The sequence below is a fragment of the Pinus tabuliformis genome, chromosome 6, assembly GCF_031772625.1.
Source record: "Pinus tabuliformis cultivar Carrire ecotype Pingquan chromosome 6, CPIR1, whole genome shotgun sequence".
Classification (NCBI taxonomy): domain Eukaryota; kingdom Viridiplantae; phylum Streptophyta; class Pinopsida; order Pinales; family Pinaceae; genus Pinus; species Pinus tabuliformis.
The window spans coordinates 1255837242-1255852422 of NC_142292.1; the positions used below are offsets into that span (position 1 = coordinate 1255837242).

The window sequence follows — 15181 nt, forward strand, 5'->3', positions numbered from 1 at the left end:
CTCTCACTCTCTCTCTCTACCTCTATTTCTTTGCCTTTGTTCTTCCCTCAAACTCCTTCTCTCGCTCCCTCCCTCTCTCCTTCTCTGCTTCCCCTCCTCTCTCTCTTTTCTCCCCATCTCTCTCTCTCTCTCTCTCTCTGTCCCCGTTATCAATGATATATATATTTTACATTTTAATATTTTATTGTGAAATGAGTTATGTATTTTGGGCATATGGTGTTGATAAGCCATCGTATTGTAACAAAATCTATTTACAAATTAATAATATCCATGGTAAAGTGGGAATGGATATCCATGGTTAAGAAAATTTTTATATTGTACGTTTATTATAAGTATTAAATTTTTATGTCCATATTAATTAAATTTAAACATGGTTATGGAATGATTATTAGTCCTTGCTAAGACATGATCAATTTGTCTATTGATCACTATTAGTTTAGCATTGACCAATGCAAATTATAATGTTTAACTTTGAAAAATAAATATCTATGTTTCAACATTATTAAAAAAATTAATTTTCAAATATTTGATTGGACCATAACTTGAAGGTCTTATTGCAGTCTTTGCACAATATAATGCCATGTGGGTAACCCCCTTAAATATTTCATGTCATAATTTATTGATATGGTTGCAATATTCATGTATGATTTTTAGATATTTGTGTAGTGATTTTTTATTCTTAAAATTTGAAAGAAACCACCCAAAATTAAATATTTGAAAATAACTTATACTTAAGTAGATAACATATTTATCATCAATTACTTTCCATCATAATTTAAGCCATAAAAAATGGATAGGATTAAGATGTAAAAAAATATACTTACAAGAGTTACTTCCTACCATTATTTATATTTTCTTTCGCATTTATGTAGAAACACTTATGTAAGCCCCAAGAGTTAGCTCAATCGGTCAAATCAAGTGCCTCACCAATGGGAGGTCACAGGGTCGAATCCCGAAAGCTCTTGGGGTTAGGTCAGTAAATAGGCCGAGGGGTGTTGATGCCTTCAGGTGCGTCCACTCAGCGTTGAACAACCCTGGATGTAGCGGCTACCCACTGACCCGGGTATCCGTGAACCAGAAGTGAAAAAAAAAAAAAAGAAACACTTATGTAGGAGTAAAACTGTATATGTGTAGACTTACTAGTGGATACTACCCACCACCAAAATTTATGCTAGTTCTTTTGCTTGAGCAAACAATTTACTTATCCACTTCACATCTTAGTTTATTAGTTCTTGCCAAAGCAAGACCATAGGATGATTTGTCTATCGACCATTATTAATTTAGCATTGACCAATCTAAATTATAATTATTTATGCATTTTTCCCTAGAGCATAATTTCTAACCTAAGTTAGAGGAGCTAACTTTCCATGCAAAACACAATTACAATATAACAAATTGAATTTTATTATTTTTATTACTTTTAACTTTTTATTATTAATTGAGTAAATATTTAAATGTTTAGTTTACTTTTCCTAGGCTATATTACTTTTAAGCTTTTAATATTTTTTAAATGAATCAACATATAAATATTAAATTTTACAAACATTTACCCCTACACATCTACCCTTATACTGAACTATAAAAACACATTTATTACCATAATCATTCTAAAATGAGTAATTTCATCTTTCCTCTTAACTCAATGGAATTACTCTTTAAAAATAGTAATAATGTTTATTCTTTAATAATAATAAGAGTGAATAGAAAGCCCCAAGGGTTAGCTCAATCGGTCAAGTCGGGGCCTCGCCAAATCGGAGGTCACAGGGTTAATTCCCGAAAGCTTTTGGGGTCAGGTCTTGCAGTAGGCTGAGGGGCATCAGCCCAGATTTTTCCAGTAGACGTAGCGCCACCCATTGACCGAAGGTGTCCGTGAACCATGCACAAAAAAAAAGAAGAAAAATAACAAGAAAAATAACAGTGAATGGAAGGATTTGCATGTACTTTTAACGTGAACATGGAAATGAGCTATACAATATTTTCTGAATATAATAGTTGCATTGAGACTCATTCACCTATTCCCTTGTTGAAGAGGCGTCTTAGTTAGGCTCGAATTAAAAAATATTAGCTAGGCCTCACTCATGATGGAATTCTGGGCATTTAGAATTTCCCCTTCGGAGGAATTTAGGATTGCCAAGTTTGAAACTCAGACCCTTTGCTGATTAAAGAAACCCAGACGCTGTGAGGACTTTTGTATCGAGACAATTGGCCTTCATGGATCTCTGAGTAGTATTAAATAGACCAGCCAGAATAGGTCACTTAAGCACCTTGAAAACACCCAAAATTTGACCAGGCCACCGATACAACACAAGGTTTGATCAAAAGTTAATGATAATCTCCCAAAGCCAGGGATAAGGTGCCATATGATCTTGTAGAACCAGACACATTGCTATCAACATCCAGAGGTGAAAATTCGAATAACATTTTAACAAAATTGGTTAACTAATCCAAGTAGCCCATGACTATAACTAATCCAAGTCCAATTGAAATTTCTAGAAGCTGAATAGCTGGTGCATTACAGACTTGTTCCTAACTTATACATCCCTAGCAACCACAAAGTCTTGCTACACTTTTCTTATAACTTATATTAATTGTATTACTGTCCTTGAAGAGGCTATTTTCCTGGTTATTCTTCTAGTTTGTTAAGGGGTTCTAACAGATGTTTTCTAAAAACATATTGCTACCCTCCAGCCATGCTCAAGGGCCTGTACAAAAGACATGGAAGGTGATCTAAGGTTAGTATGGTATCGAGAATAAACAAGATTTTGAGTGAGTCATTTGTTAAGTGACAAGTTCAAAACTTCAATATTATGAATAGGTCATTAGGAAGTCCTTGTTATGAAGTTCTAATTAGGCTAGTGAATGCTTATGTTCCCCAACCGTTGTGTTCATATGACCTCTAAGGCTCTATTTATAAAGAAGTAACATCATAGTAACATCATTGCATAATGTGCAAATAAGTCCTCCTTTATTGGTGACATTTAGACATGTACAGATGCGTATGAGCCGGATAAAATCTTCATTGACATTTCTTTTACTCTGTGAATGTCGTTTGTTACTGCTCAAAATTGTATCATTAAATTCCAAGTCCTTGGCATCAATGTACTAGCCCTAACAGCATGCATGAGGGATGCCAATTGATGCTAGGGACTTGACATTTAAGGATGCAGTTTTTAGCAATAGCAATTGATGGTATTGTCGAGGGAAAAGTCCAGTTTATGAAGATTAGTGGTTATGCTACAACAATTCAATGAGGCGCCTATTTTGAATATCATTCCTCCCATCTGGCAACCCTAGTAGGGAACAAAGCTGCATTCTTTTGAATTTGAACAGTCTGTTGCTTGGAGGTGAGGATGGGTAGTAGTGTGCAAGGCATTAAATACTCTCTCTTTGTGACTGCACTAGAATCTGAGTCCTATTTGACGAAGATAATATAATGTTTTGAATATCATTCCTCCCATCTGGCAACCCTAGTAGGGAACAAAGCTGCATTCTTTTGACTTTGAACAGTCTGTTGCTTGGAGGTGAGGATGGGCAGTAGTGTGCAAGGCATTAAATACTCTCTCTTGGTGACTGCACTAGAATCTGAGCCCTATTTGACGAAGATAATATAATGGCAATTCTGAGCCCTATTGGACATGATACTATGTCCTATAATCTGAGCCCTATTGGACAGGATACTATGTCCTTATGGTGCAAGCTACTTCACATCACAAGGGAGGAATATGAACCTCATTGGAAATTTCATCTTAGGCTCGCCAACGCGTGTGGGAAAATCCTTCCATCATCTAGGGAGAGCAACGTTTGAGCTGCAAATATTTACCTCAGTGCATTTGATTCACAGATTTCTTTCTTCTTGAAGAAGATGTGCATGGAAAAATGAAAACAGCTTACTATGCTGCCCAAGATATAGAAATTTTTCTTATTGATATTAAGAAAAGTGGGATGGAACTTAAAAATAAGAAAACAACGCCATTCCTTATTGTCTGAACATTTGAGTGCTGCTGCATTGGATTACCTGATTTGGTGTAGAGAATACGGAAGTCCTCATCCAGAGGAAGTTTGTGTTGCATTTCAAGTAGTAGCAGTTTATTATACTAATAATGAGTTTCTTTCTTCTTCTTCTTATGAATGATGTGAAATCAGTGTAACAGAACAATCTGAGAAATCTCATAAAACCTTGGACATTCAGCCTTGCTTTCCAGATTTGGAAGAAGATGAGAAGCAGGAGGTTGTACTGATGTTTGTGAATTGGATGAAAATGAGACATCTGCTTCTGAAGATTTTGGCAGTGAAAGTTGTGCCTCTGAGCCATGGGATCTTGATGATTCCATCCATCATGATTTAGCACATAGAAATTTCTCATATTGCAAAGATGATGCAGGGGTTGCCTCCAAACATTATGATGGTATTGCAAAGATGATGCAGGTGTTGCCTCCAAACATTATGATGGGTATCCCATCTATGATATTGAAAACTGTTGAATTTTGTAACTATGGTCGGTCTTCATAATGTAAATTTTTTTGGATTATTATTATAAAGCATGTTCTTCATGCTAGAGTCAAAAGAAAAATATATTTTTGAGTCATGTCCATTTGGACTTTTAAAAGAAGAAAATTTGGATTTTTGAATTTGAAATTTTGGCTCCAAAGTAAGTCAAGTCGGCCTCCCTCCAAGTCAAGCCGGCCTAGGCAAAGAACACACCCATTCGACCCAGCGTATCACTATATATATAGACATTCGACCTCCTCCACATGGTAACAATTAGATCTCTCTCGTCAAGAATATTTTGGGCATCCAAGCAAAGGAAAAGGAGGACAAAAAGAAGGATGAAATTCATCTCTTTCTCTCTCTATCTAGCTCGCACGTGTGAAAGGATTCTCTCTCTCTACTTCGCATGTTTTTTGGGTAATTGCAATTCCTTCAAAATGATTGTGCAATTCCGAAGGTTGATCATTTGACTACATGCAACACATGTACACTCAAGACTAGCCTACAATTGATGTTGCACTGCCTTGTAATCTCCACCATAGCTGGTGAACTCGAATTCTCTGCATGCACTAGATATTTTGGTCTGATTGATAGTCCAAATTGGGTAGTGCCTTCAAGGCACTGTAAAACATGCTTAGCTGCCTTCCAAAACAATTTGGTTGGTCTAACCATAGCTTGGCTCAGCTGGTTGACTGCATAGCACATATCTGGTCATGTTCACAAGATACATTAGTGAACCCACTAGCTGCTGATAAATGGTAGCATCCACTTCCTCACTTGAAGTGGAATCCTACTTCCTCCAGTTGGTCGCTAGATGCGTCTCCATGGGTTTACAACTTTCCATGTGGAATCTCTATAGTATCTTATTTGCATACTTACCCTGAGACACAAACAATTCCCCATCGCCTTGCCATACTTCCAACCCGAGGAAGTAGTGCATGAAACCCATGTCCTTCATTTCAAATTCCCTTGCAAGGTCTTCCTTGCAAGATCTGATCAGCTACTCATCACCAGTTAAAATCAAATCATCAACATATAAGACAATAATAAGCAATTTACTTTCTACCAAGATGTGATAATTGTCTTTCCTAGTGTACCAAGCACGAGGTGCTTCCTTGAGACCGTACAATGCTTGCTTGAGTCTACACACATGAGACTCTTGATCAAATGTCTCAAAACCTTTTGGTTGCTTGATGTACACCTCCTCCTCAATAACCCCATTGAGAAATGTTGTCTTTACATCCATATGGTGGATCTTCCGCTCCATCTACGCAGTCAGTGCAAGAATTGATCTAATGGATGAGTACCTTGCTATAGGAGCAAAGGTTTCCTCATAGTCAATTCCCTCAACTTGAGAGTACCCCTTGGCCACAAATCTGACCTTATACTTCTCTATGCTTCTGTCTACTGCATGCTAAACCTTGAAGATAAATCTCGAACCCACAACTAATTTATTTGCCGGTCTTGGGACCACTTCCCCAACATTGTTCTTTACAATGGATTCATATTCCTCCACCATTGCATCAACCCATACAGGTTTCTCTACTGCTTCCTCAAAAGAGGATGGCTCAGTCTCTACAAGCTCAATCATTAGAGCCATGTAGCCAGTGTACCGATCAGGTGACCTCCTCTGTCTACGCAAATTTGTAGGAGCTCCCACATTCTCCCTCGCATCCTACACAAGTCTACCGGCTTCCCTAGTTCTTTTTCCGCCTTCTCTGGATGGTTTTTCCTGAGTGGATGTCCCCACTCTCTTCTCCTCTACTTGTGGGTGTTCCACAACTTCGTGAGGCTCCTCCTTTGGAGCTAAAAGCTCCTCTTCTAGTGGGATCCGAAGCTCCCTCTCAAGTGAGCACCGCATCGCTTTCTCCTCATCAAGCTTTACATCCCTTTGCACAACTGTCATTCTTTTGGAAGGTAATTACACATGGTAGGTGTGAGGAGTTTATGTGTAACCCACAAATACCCCCAACTCTGTTGTCGACTCAAGCTTCTTCCTTGATTCTTTGGAGACATGGCAGTAAATAGAGGCTCCAAAAATCCTGAAGTGCGACACATCTGACTTTCTCCCCAAAAAAGCCTCCTCTGGTGTAATCATACCAAGAATTTGATGAGGACTCTGGTTCTGCAAATAGATTGTTGTGTTGCATGCCTTAGCCCACAAATGTAGAGGTAGGCCTTGGTCATGCAACATAGCCCTTGCAACTCCCACAATGCTACGGTTCTTTCTCTTAGCCAACCCCTTTCTACTATGGGTTGTGGGGTGTTGTCAACCCTCTTTGAATGCCTTCTTTCACACAATTTTTTTGAATTCATTCGAAACATACTCACCTCCATTATCGCTCCTAAGAGCCTTCACCTTCTTGTTGGTTGTTTTTTTCAACTAGTGCCTTGAATTCTATGAACTTGGAGAATGCCTCATCTTTCTTCCGCATGGAGAAGATCTAGCACTTCTTTGAGAAGTCATCAATAAAAATGACAAAATATTTATGTCTAGCAGTGGAGGCTGTCGATAAAGTTCCACAAACATCAGAGTGGATTCTTTCTAACACTGCATGTGCTTTGTTGTCCCGATCATGCAATGAAGATTTTGCATACTTCCCCAAGGTACATCCTTTGCATATATCTTGCTGCTCAAGTGCTCCTTTAGGGAGGCTAGTGGTTATTTGCTGCATAATCTTCAAGGCGCCATGATGCAAATGGCTACGTCTTCTTTGCCAAAGTTTACCGACATCACGGCTCTGCATTTTCTCCGCCTTACTGCTTAATGCAACACAATCTTCCACATCTAGCTTATACAGGTTCTTCACATGAACCTCGATCTGCTTCACCTTTCCCGTGGCTATCTATCTCAGGAATGCTTTCCCTTTGCTGAAGATCACATCATAACCACGGTATTCCAAAACTGCAACAAAGATGAGATTTTTCTTTAGGCCTGAAACGAACATGACATCCTTGAGTCTCAGAGGGGAGCCTGACTCCCTCTGAAAGGTGATAGTACCAATCTCGGTCGTGTTGTACCTTTCGTCGTCCCCCAACTCGATGTGCATTTGTAGATCTTTCTCCTCCAGGTCACTGAAAAAACTCTCTACACCCTATCATGTGGAAAGAGGCACGTGAGTCCAGGTACCACACGCTCCCCATCACTGAGTTGGGCATGCATGCGATAAGGGTGAAATCAAGCTTGAACTGTGAAGCCAAGGATTCACTTGCTGCTCCTCCCGAATTCATGACAATTGAAGCATTTAATTTTGGACAAATCTTTCTTCTTGCCCCCTTGGTTGGATTCTGGTTTGGTTTGAGATTTCTTCCCTTTTCGCTTCTTTCCCTTTCCAACCAATGCAATTTTTTCTTCATCCTCGCCTTTGGATGAAGTCCCATCTCTGGTATTCCACTTTATTTCCTCTTGTACCAAATCAGACCATAAGCATTACCAATTCGGTAATTTCTCCCTCCCGTTCACCGAATCTTGGTAGGTATGCCAACTTTTGGGAAGGCCTAGAAGAGCTAGGATTACCAAGTCATGCTCTGCAACATTAACACCAACCCCACCAAGTTCATCACGAACTTGTGTAAATATGCTCAAATACTATGGGATAGTGTCATTCTTCTGCATCTTTATATTTCAAAGTTTATCCTTGAGCACCAGTTTCCTGTGGTCGCTACTATTCTTGAACAATTATGTTAGTGCTTTCCACAATGCAAAAGGAGTTTATTTTCCATGGAGGTTTGAGAAAATGTGATCCCGTACTCCCTCCAAGATTATTCTCCTCGTTTTGGCTACATCTTTCTTCCATTGGCCTAGGTTTTGTGCATCAGATGCCTATGGTTTCGCAACATTTGTCTTGATGTATTCTAGCAATCTAATGTCATCCAACACCGCCTCCATGCAATCCTTCCATGCAATGAAATTAGAGTTGCCTTCCAAGGCATACTCTAGTCTTAGCTTGTTGAAGGTCATCTTCCCAACTATGAAGAGATCCTGCTACACCGAACTCCAAATTCGAACCTCTTGAGAAACAACTTCGAAATTCTTGTTCTAATGTGAATCCAATTCCGATACCATGTAGAAATTATGGTGTAGATTTGCAACTATTCATGAAATTTTAATCAAAATCACAAGACACAAACCTACTCTATTGCTTTGCGGAATTCAATTCACAATTTAGAACATCAATCACAAACATGCAATAAGAAATAACACACATGCACACAATATTTTTTCCAGGGGAAAGCAATCTGCTAAAAACCCCTATGTCTACTTGCATTAATATGATGAATAGAGATGTATTACAATTGCCAGCTCAATCTGAGTTCAACCTGCAAGTGAATAACCTATCTCTCTGCTCACTGAGAAGCTCTGACCCAAACTTAATCAATTTTTGCCTCTTCTTGAGCCCCTGTTTCCTTGCGCAATTCATGAGGAAATTAGACCCCTATTATTTAGGAATTTCCTCCAAAATGATTGCACAATTCCCAAGGTTGATCATCTGACTGCATGTAACGCATGTATACTCAAGACTAGTCTACAACTGATATTACACTGCCTCGGAATCTCCACCACAACTGCGGTACTCGAATTCTCGGCATGCACTAGCTATTTTGGGTTGATTGCTTAGTTAATTGGATGATCATTGAGTTAGACTGAAGTCCCACTGCACAACTGACCTTCCATTAGTTCATCCAACGATTAGAACTAGTTTAACTGAAAACAACTTGAAATAATTGATCTTGATTGCTACAAATTAGCAATCACACATGCTTAATGGAGCTCTAATTCCTCTAACTCGAATTTACTGAGTGAACTGAATGACAAAAGCCATGTCACACAAGTTAACTGCAGCCAAGTTGTCTGCTGATGTGGAAATTCGAGTTTTCTCAATTAACCAAGGCAAAATCAAATTGAGACTTTCTTGCAGCATTTTTCAACATGGTCAAAGGTCTAGGTGTTTCTCTTGTTGAAGAGAATAATTTCTCTATTGAAAAGGTTGCTGAGTTTTTCCCCTTACTGGGTTTTCTTAGTGTAAATATTGTGCTTTCTTTGTGCATTGTGATCTCTACTGTTTTACTGCTTTTATATGGTTGAATTTCTGAAGTATAATTGCTTAATGATATATTGGAAAAATTAAAAGAAGACCAACATCATTAGAAGTAATTATCAGTTTTCAAAAATATTGTGCCTGTATCTATTGCACTTAAAAAATCAACAAAACCAAGATCCAAAGTCATAAAATCAGATCTGCAGCATTCACCATAGATCCAAAGTCATAAAATCAGATCTGCAGCATTCACCATAGATCCAAAGTCATAAAATTAGATCTGCAACATTCACCATCTTTCACCATCTGTCGATCCTGGCAACAGTCCTATGGCACGTAAATTGAATAGTTCAAATCTAATTTGTAATTGTATCACACTTAAACAATAACAGGAGAAAGATGGTAATAGAGTAAGTACTTCAAAATTTATGTTTTGTTGTCCACTTGGTTATGAATCCAATCTCAAAATGGACATATAAAACGCAGTTTGGAAAAACCCATTGGCAGAATGCACATTTATGAAGTTAGACAAGCACATCTATCTTTTGATCCTCTTTTGCGCAAGAATGAAACTTACCAAGAAAATACGGATGGAAAAGAGGGGATGAAGCATCAAATACAGATCCCCTTGGATGATGTACAGAGTCATGAAGGTTCACAAGATAAAAGGCATTGGGTAACAACCATACCTATGGAGGAAGAACTTGGGATTGGAAATCTGAGTCAACCTATTGTTAATGACCAGCAATATGCATCATGAGACAATGTCTACCTACCATATCATCCAAATAAAGTCTAGACAAACTGCTATCTCTGACGTAGAGATGAGATTGCATCATCTTTAATTAGTTAGGTCATGAACCACATAACTTTGAATTTTTCAAATCAAGGATAAATGTAACAGTATAAAAATGAAAGATCATAAATTTAACATTTGAAAGATTATAAATATAACAGTTATAGATTACATTTTAACATGAGATGAGAGGAAGTTCATAATTTTCAGCCACCTCTCCAAGCCAATATTACATATAAGCGTTTCAAACTCTAATTAGATTTAACATATGGTATCTTTATTGCAATAATAAAACAATAAACTTGTAGGCCCTCTATAGAAGGGATCCCATTGCAGAACGTGAGAGAAATATAATTGCACTGAACTATTTTAGTTCTTCAAGAGTTTTAATCACCCTATAACCAAGCCATGTTACACGACCAACCAATCTTGCAGCAAGCCCAACATCCATGTATTCTCTAAAGTATAAGGTATAAGCTTTTTAATGCAAATTCTCCCGACCATTCCAACCAGCCAGCAGGATGAATGAGGTCGCCTAAAAATGATTGCATGTAAACTGTTTGAGAGTACAATTTCCAGGGCCTTCCAAGGTATGTTGAATAGGCTGCCTTGAAGACAGTGAGATCATTTGCTGCTACAACCCTACAATTGTGTATTGATTGGGATCATTCCAATTTTTGGCAGTGATAGTGTGGACTTTGATTTCCCATTGATTTTCAAGCGTAAATCTGTTACATTCTTATAAAACCACTGCTACATTGCCAAAAATGAAATCTACTGTTCCAAAGATGTTACATTCTCTGTAAAATTGTTTAAGAGAATGAATATAAACAGTGTCTTGGTAACCAACAATACTACCTCTATAAATCGCTGCAAAATCAATCCCCACCCGTAGAGTCACTGTTTGATGCTCTCAGGCCCTGCATTGTTAGAGTCACGGTTTGATGCTCTCGGGCCCTGCATTGTTGATGAATGTCGTCACGTGCAACAAATCCTACAGCAGATGCATCTGCAATGCAGGAACTCACTAGTCAGTGATTATTAATTGGCATTATCTCCATACATACATGTCATAAAACATTGTTAAAAAATCAATTAACCAGTTACGAAGACACAGCATTTGTTGATGTTTGATTAAACAATAAAAAAATGGAAGACAGAAAGTAGCAGACAGAAAGGTGTGGAAAAGTACCGAAAGTAGCAGAGCTAAGGTAGTAGAGCCATCCTTCACATTTTTGCTGGAGACAACAACAGTTCTTCCGTTGCCATCACCAACCAACATTATATTGGTCTTCTTTTTGAAACCCTCACGGTTCGGTTTCTGTGTGCGCTCCAGCTTTTACATACATTATGTATTTTTCATTTCTTGAATAGGAGGGTGCGTCGTTGACAGCGTCGACTATGCTTAGATACTTGCCGCTGCCATCCTTGGCCAGAACAGCATCAACTTCTAAGTCTGCAGGGTAATTCCCTGGCACTATTCCAGGCATTATACAGCAACACCCGCTTGGAAAATAATTCTGAAGTGTTCAAATTCCTCTGGAAAATATTCGACGGATGTTGGCAAAAGACAGATCAGGGAATAACTGTGGTCTGGATCAAGAATTCTATCAGCATTGTGGATTGGATTGATTGATCCATATGAGATGAAAGCGTTCCCTATGTGGTTATCAGTAACAGATCGCCTGCTCCTGCAGGGGAGCTTCCCTGCAGACTTAAAAGCTGATGCTGTTGTAGCCCAGGATGGCAGTGGCAAGCCTGATGGAATTTGCATATCAAATACAGTTTAAAAACTTACAAAATTGTCAAGCTAAAAATAATCTATAAAACAGCCTATAAAACAAATTGCTTTTTCTTCAATTTCTTGAAACTTAAAACCGCGTTTAAAACAAATTGCTTCTTTCTTCAATTTCTTGAAACTGCGAAAACCGTCCCGGTGTAAAAACACGCTCAAATGGTCTGTTTTGAAATTCCAACGGGCCGGCGATTATCTAGCCATGCCGACACTGTTGACGCACCCTCCCATTTAAGAAATTAAAAATACATACTAGCAATTGTCCAGAAGGTACAAAGAAAGGCCGATAGGAATATTAAATTGCAATTGTTGAATTTTTCTGGAAGAGTTAATTGGTTTGTAGAAAACCTTGTTTTCTTGGACTGGATCATTGTGCAATTACTTTTCTTTAGATGTTTTGTTTATATCAATATTATAAGGAACACATTAAATGTCTTATTTCATTTTAGAGTAAGTTAATTACCCAAAATCAAGAAACCTAAATAAATGGCCAAGCATATATGAAGAATACATCTCATTCATTTGCAATACCAAATCCATATTTTCTTTATCTGAGTAAAATTTCAAAAGCATGAACTATGTGGTGTGTACTGAGGCACATTTTCCATTTGGTTCTGAAAAAATCACGTGCCTAATATTCCTAACAATATTTTGCACATCTCCATATGCCTTCCCTACCAGCAACACCAGTGTCTACCAGAAGAATACCTACAACAATATCTAAGGCCAATCATCCTTTTAGTGGTTGACGATGCCTTTCTAACATGGCCTATTCACTCAAATTTCAATCCCTATCTACCTATATTTTCACCTCGCCATTACTATAAACCACATGCTCCATTGTGGGTAACACCAATTATGTCTAGTCATACACTAGTTTGGTCATCTTTGGTTATTATAAGTCCTTTCATGGCTCCGAGGCTGCAAAAAGGTAGTTGTCAGGGTGGTGCGACAAGAGCATCCACTTCTTGATGTCGGTGTTTATTTGGCTAGAACTCTGTCACTTACCATTTTGAATCTATTCCACCTAAAGTGAGGAACAATATCCTTCAACTGGGAACAAGGGAATTTGGTGGTAGACCATATTTCTTTGATATTGAAATCATTGGAAACATCTTCAGGTTTACTCCCGAGCCTAGGAAGTTTCGCAAACAAAGACTTCACTTTCTCTATTCAGTGGCTTTGCATTGTCAACTTGAAACCAAGGCAACTCCAATGCTCATTTTCAAGTCATAATATTAGACTAATAGTCTATTATGTCACTTGGTCACTCACTTTTGTATCTGCTATGTTTAGTTCTCTTATGTTCTATGGCAATCCATATGTCTTAGAATTCTATATGAACATTGTTTGGTTAGAATTCCCACCAAGCATCAATGCAAGTAATTGTCAATGGCTACGTAATTAAACAATTTCCATATATTTTTTGATGTCCTTTTTGGCTAAGCCTCAATGGAGGAGTAATGGTTGCTAAATCCAACTGTTAAGGGGACCCACAGAGTTTTTGGGAAAACATTTTCTCTTAACGTCTTTATTTAACTTTTTAACTCATAACAAAATATACTTCTTTAAAACACTTATATTAAATTTTGTAAATAGAAAGCTAAAATTGTAAAATAAATAAATATTCATTTATTTATTTATTTTAATGATGTGAATAACCGCCATCATTATTAAAAAATTAAAAAACAAAAATTATATAAAACTTTATGCTTATGATAAACGAAAATAGTCATAATGATTCAATGGTAAAATTCAGCGTAATCGATTAAATCATCCTCTACTTAGATAGAAAGGGAATGATGCACATATTAGGATACCACGAAATTAAATTAAAGTCGTTTTATTGTTTTGAAACCACACATTTTAGATATAAAGACAGGATCAAATAGCGCTCAATTTTAATTTTTTTCACTTACGAATTTAAATAACTTCCAATTTATACAAAGAATTTTGTATAAATTCAACTAAAACATTTATAAACTCAGCTAAAACATCATGCGTCATACGAGTGATAAACATGTGTGAGATGGTTAGCTATCATGCAGTTATTTACTGATACGGTTCCCCTTCAAACCTTCTAGGAAGCTCTCAATGTTTATATCTGAAGATCCTCTTCTTCGCATCGCAGTCCTTGCACTGTCTCTTAGAGCCTCGACATTTTTCTTTACCTCCGTCCCTTTGTCGCTGAACAATTTTCTGATAGTTCTCGATATCCCTTTCTTTAGTATTAGCCCTTTCCCACCGCTCAATCTGTATCCAATTTTCCATTCATCGACCATGAGCTTGCTGTTGGTGAATTGATCCGCCCAAAATGGAAGCCCTACCATGGGAACTCCACCAGCTATGCTTTCAAGCATTGAGTTCCATCCACAATGAGTAACGAATCCCTCAACGGACGGATGGGATAACAGTTGCAGCTAATTGCACCAGCCCCTGCCCTTTTATCTCATCTAGAAAACCGTGGGGTAAGCTGTCTGACACTGTTGAAGAGACTATGTCCGGACGAAGAGCCCAGAGGAACAACTACCTGCTGTCCTTCAAACCCATCGCTATTTCCTCCAGCTGAGCTTTAGTCACATGAACCATACTCCCAAAGGAAACGTATAGAACCAAACGATTAGGCTTTGCATCTAGCCACTCGGAACAGTCACATTCTGTCCAAATGCTCGTTCCAACTCTCATGTCCTTGGAATGTTCACCATTCAAAAAACCAGAGGGAAACAATGAACCAACATGCAGTACCGGAGGGTTCAAATTCACTTCCTTTCTTTCGAGATCGTCAAAGGAATTGCCAAGAACAAATTGCGCCCAGAACAAACCACAACAGTGAGCAGAACCCATTAGAGAATTTCAGGGTATCCAGCGAAGAGCGAACCCAATTAGAATTATGGGTATCCATACTAGTTTAAGGAAGAAACTATTGGTAAGAATCGATATATTGAGTTGGAATCAACCCGAGAGCCGAACAACCAAAACTTTTGGTGAAATCCTGAGCCTTCTGACTGCCAGAACCCGCGTGTAGGTGAAACAATACCCCTGCAGTCCAAAAACATGAATTTA

At 38.1% G+C, this 15181-nt stretch overlaps 1 protein-coding gene and 1 long non-coding RNA gene across 2 annotated transcripts; both read right to left on the reverse strand.

Annotated features, from left to right (window-relative positions):
* Window positions 1-10433: 10433 nt before the first annotated feature.
* LOC149263216 (uncharacterized) lies at window positions 10434-12372 on the reverse strand. The gene is made up of 2 exons (XR_016249655.1): window positions 11516-12372; window positions 10434-11332 (listed from the first exon to the last, which is right to left on the reverse strand). It is a non-coding gene; the product is annotated as an uncharacterized LOC149263216 (long non-coding RNA).
* Window positions 12373-14166: 1794 nt separating this feature from the next.
* On the reverse strand, window positions 14167-14962 carry LOC149263217 (UDP-glycosyltransferase 74E2-like). Its single transcript, XM_089386967.1, has 2 exons — window positions 14649-14962; window positions 14167-14467 (listed from the first exon to the last, which is right to left on the reverse strand). The coding sequence occupies exons 1-2, from the start codon at window positions 14960-14962 to the stop codon at window positions 14167-14169; spliced, it is 615 nt and encodes a 204-aa protein (XP_089243093.1).
* Between the last annotated feature and the right edge of the window lie 219 nt (window positions 14963-15181).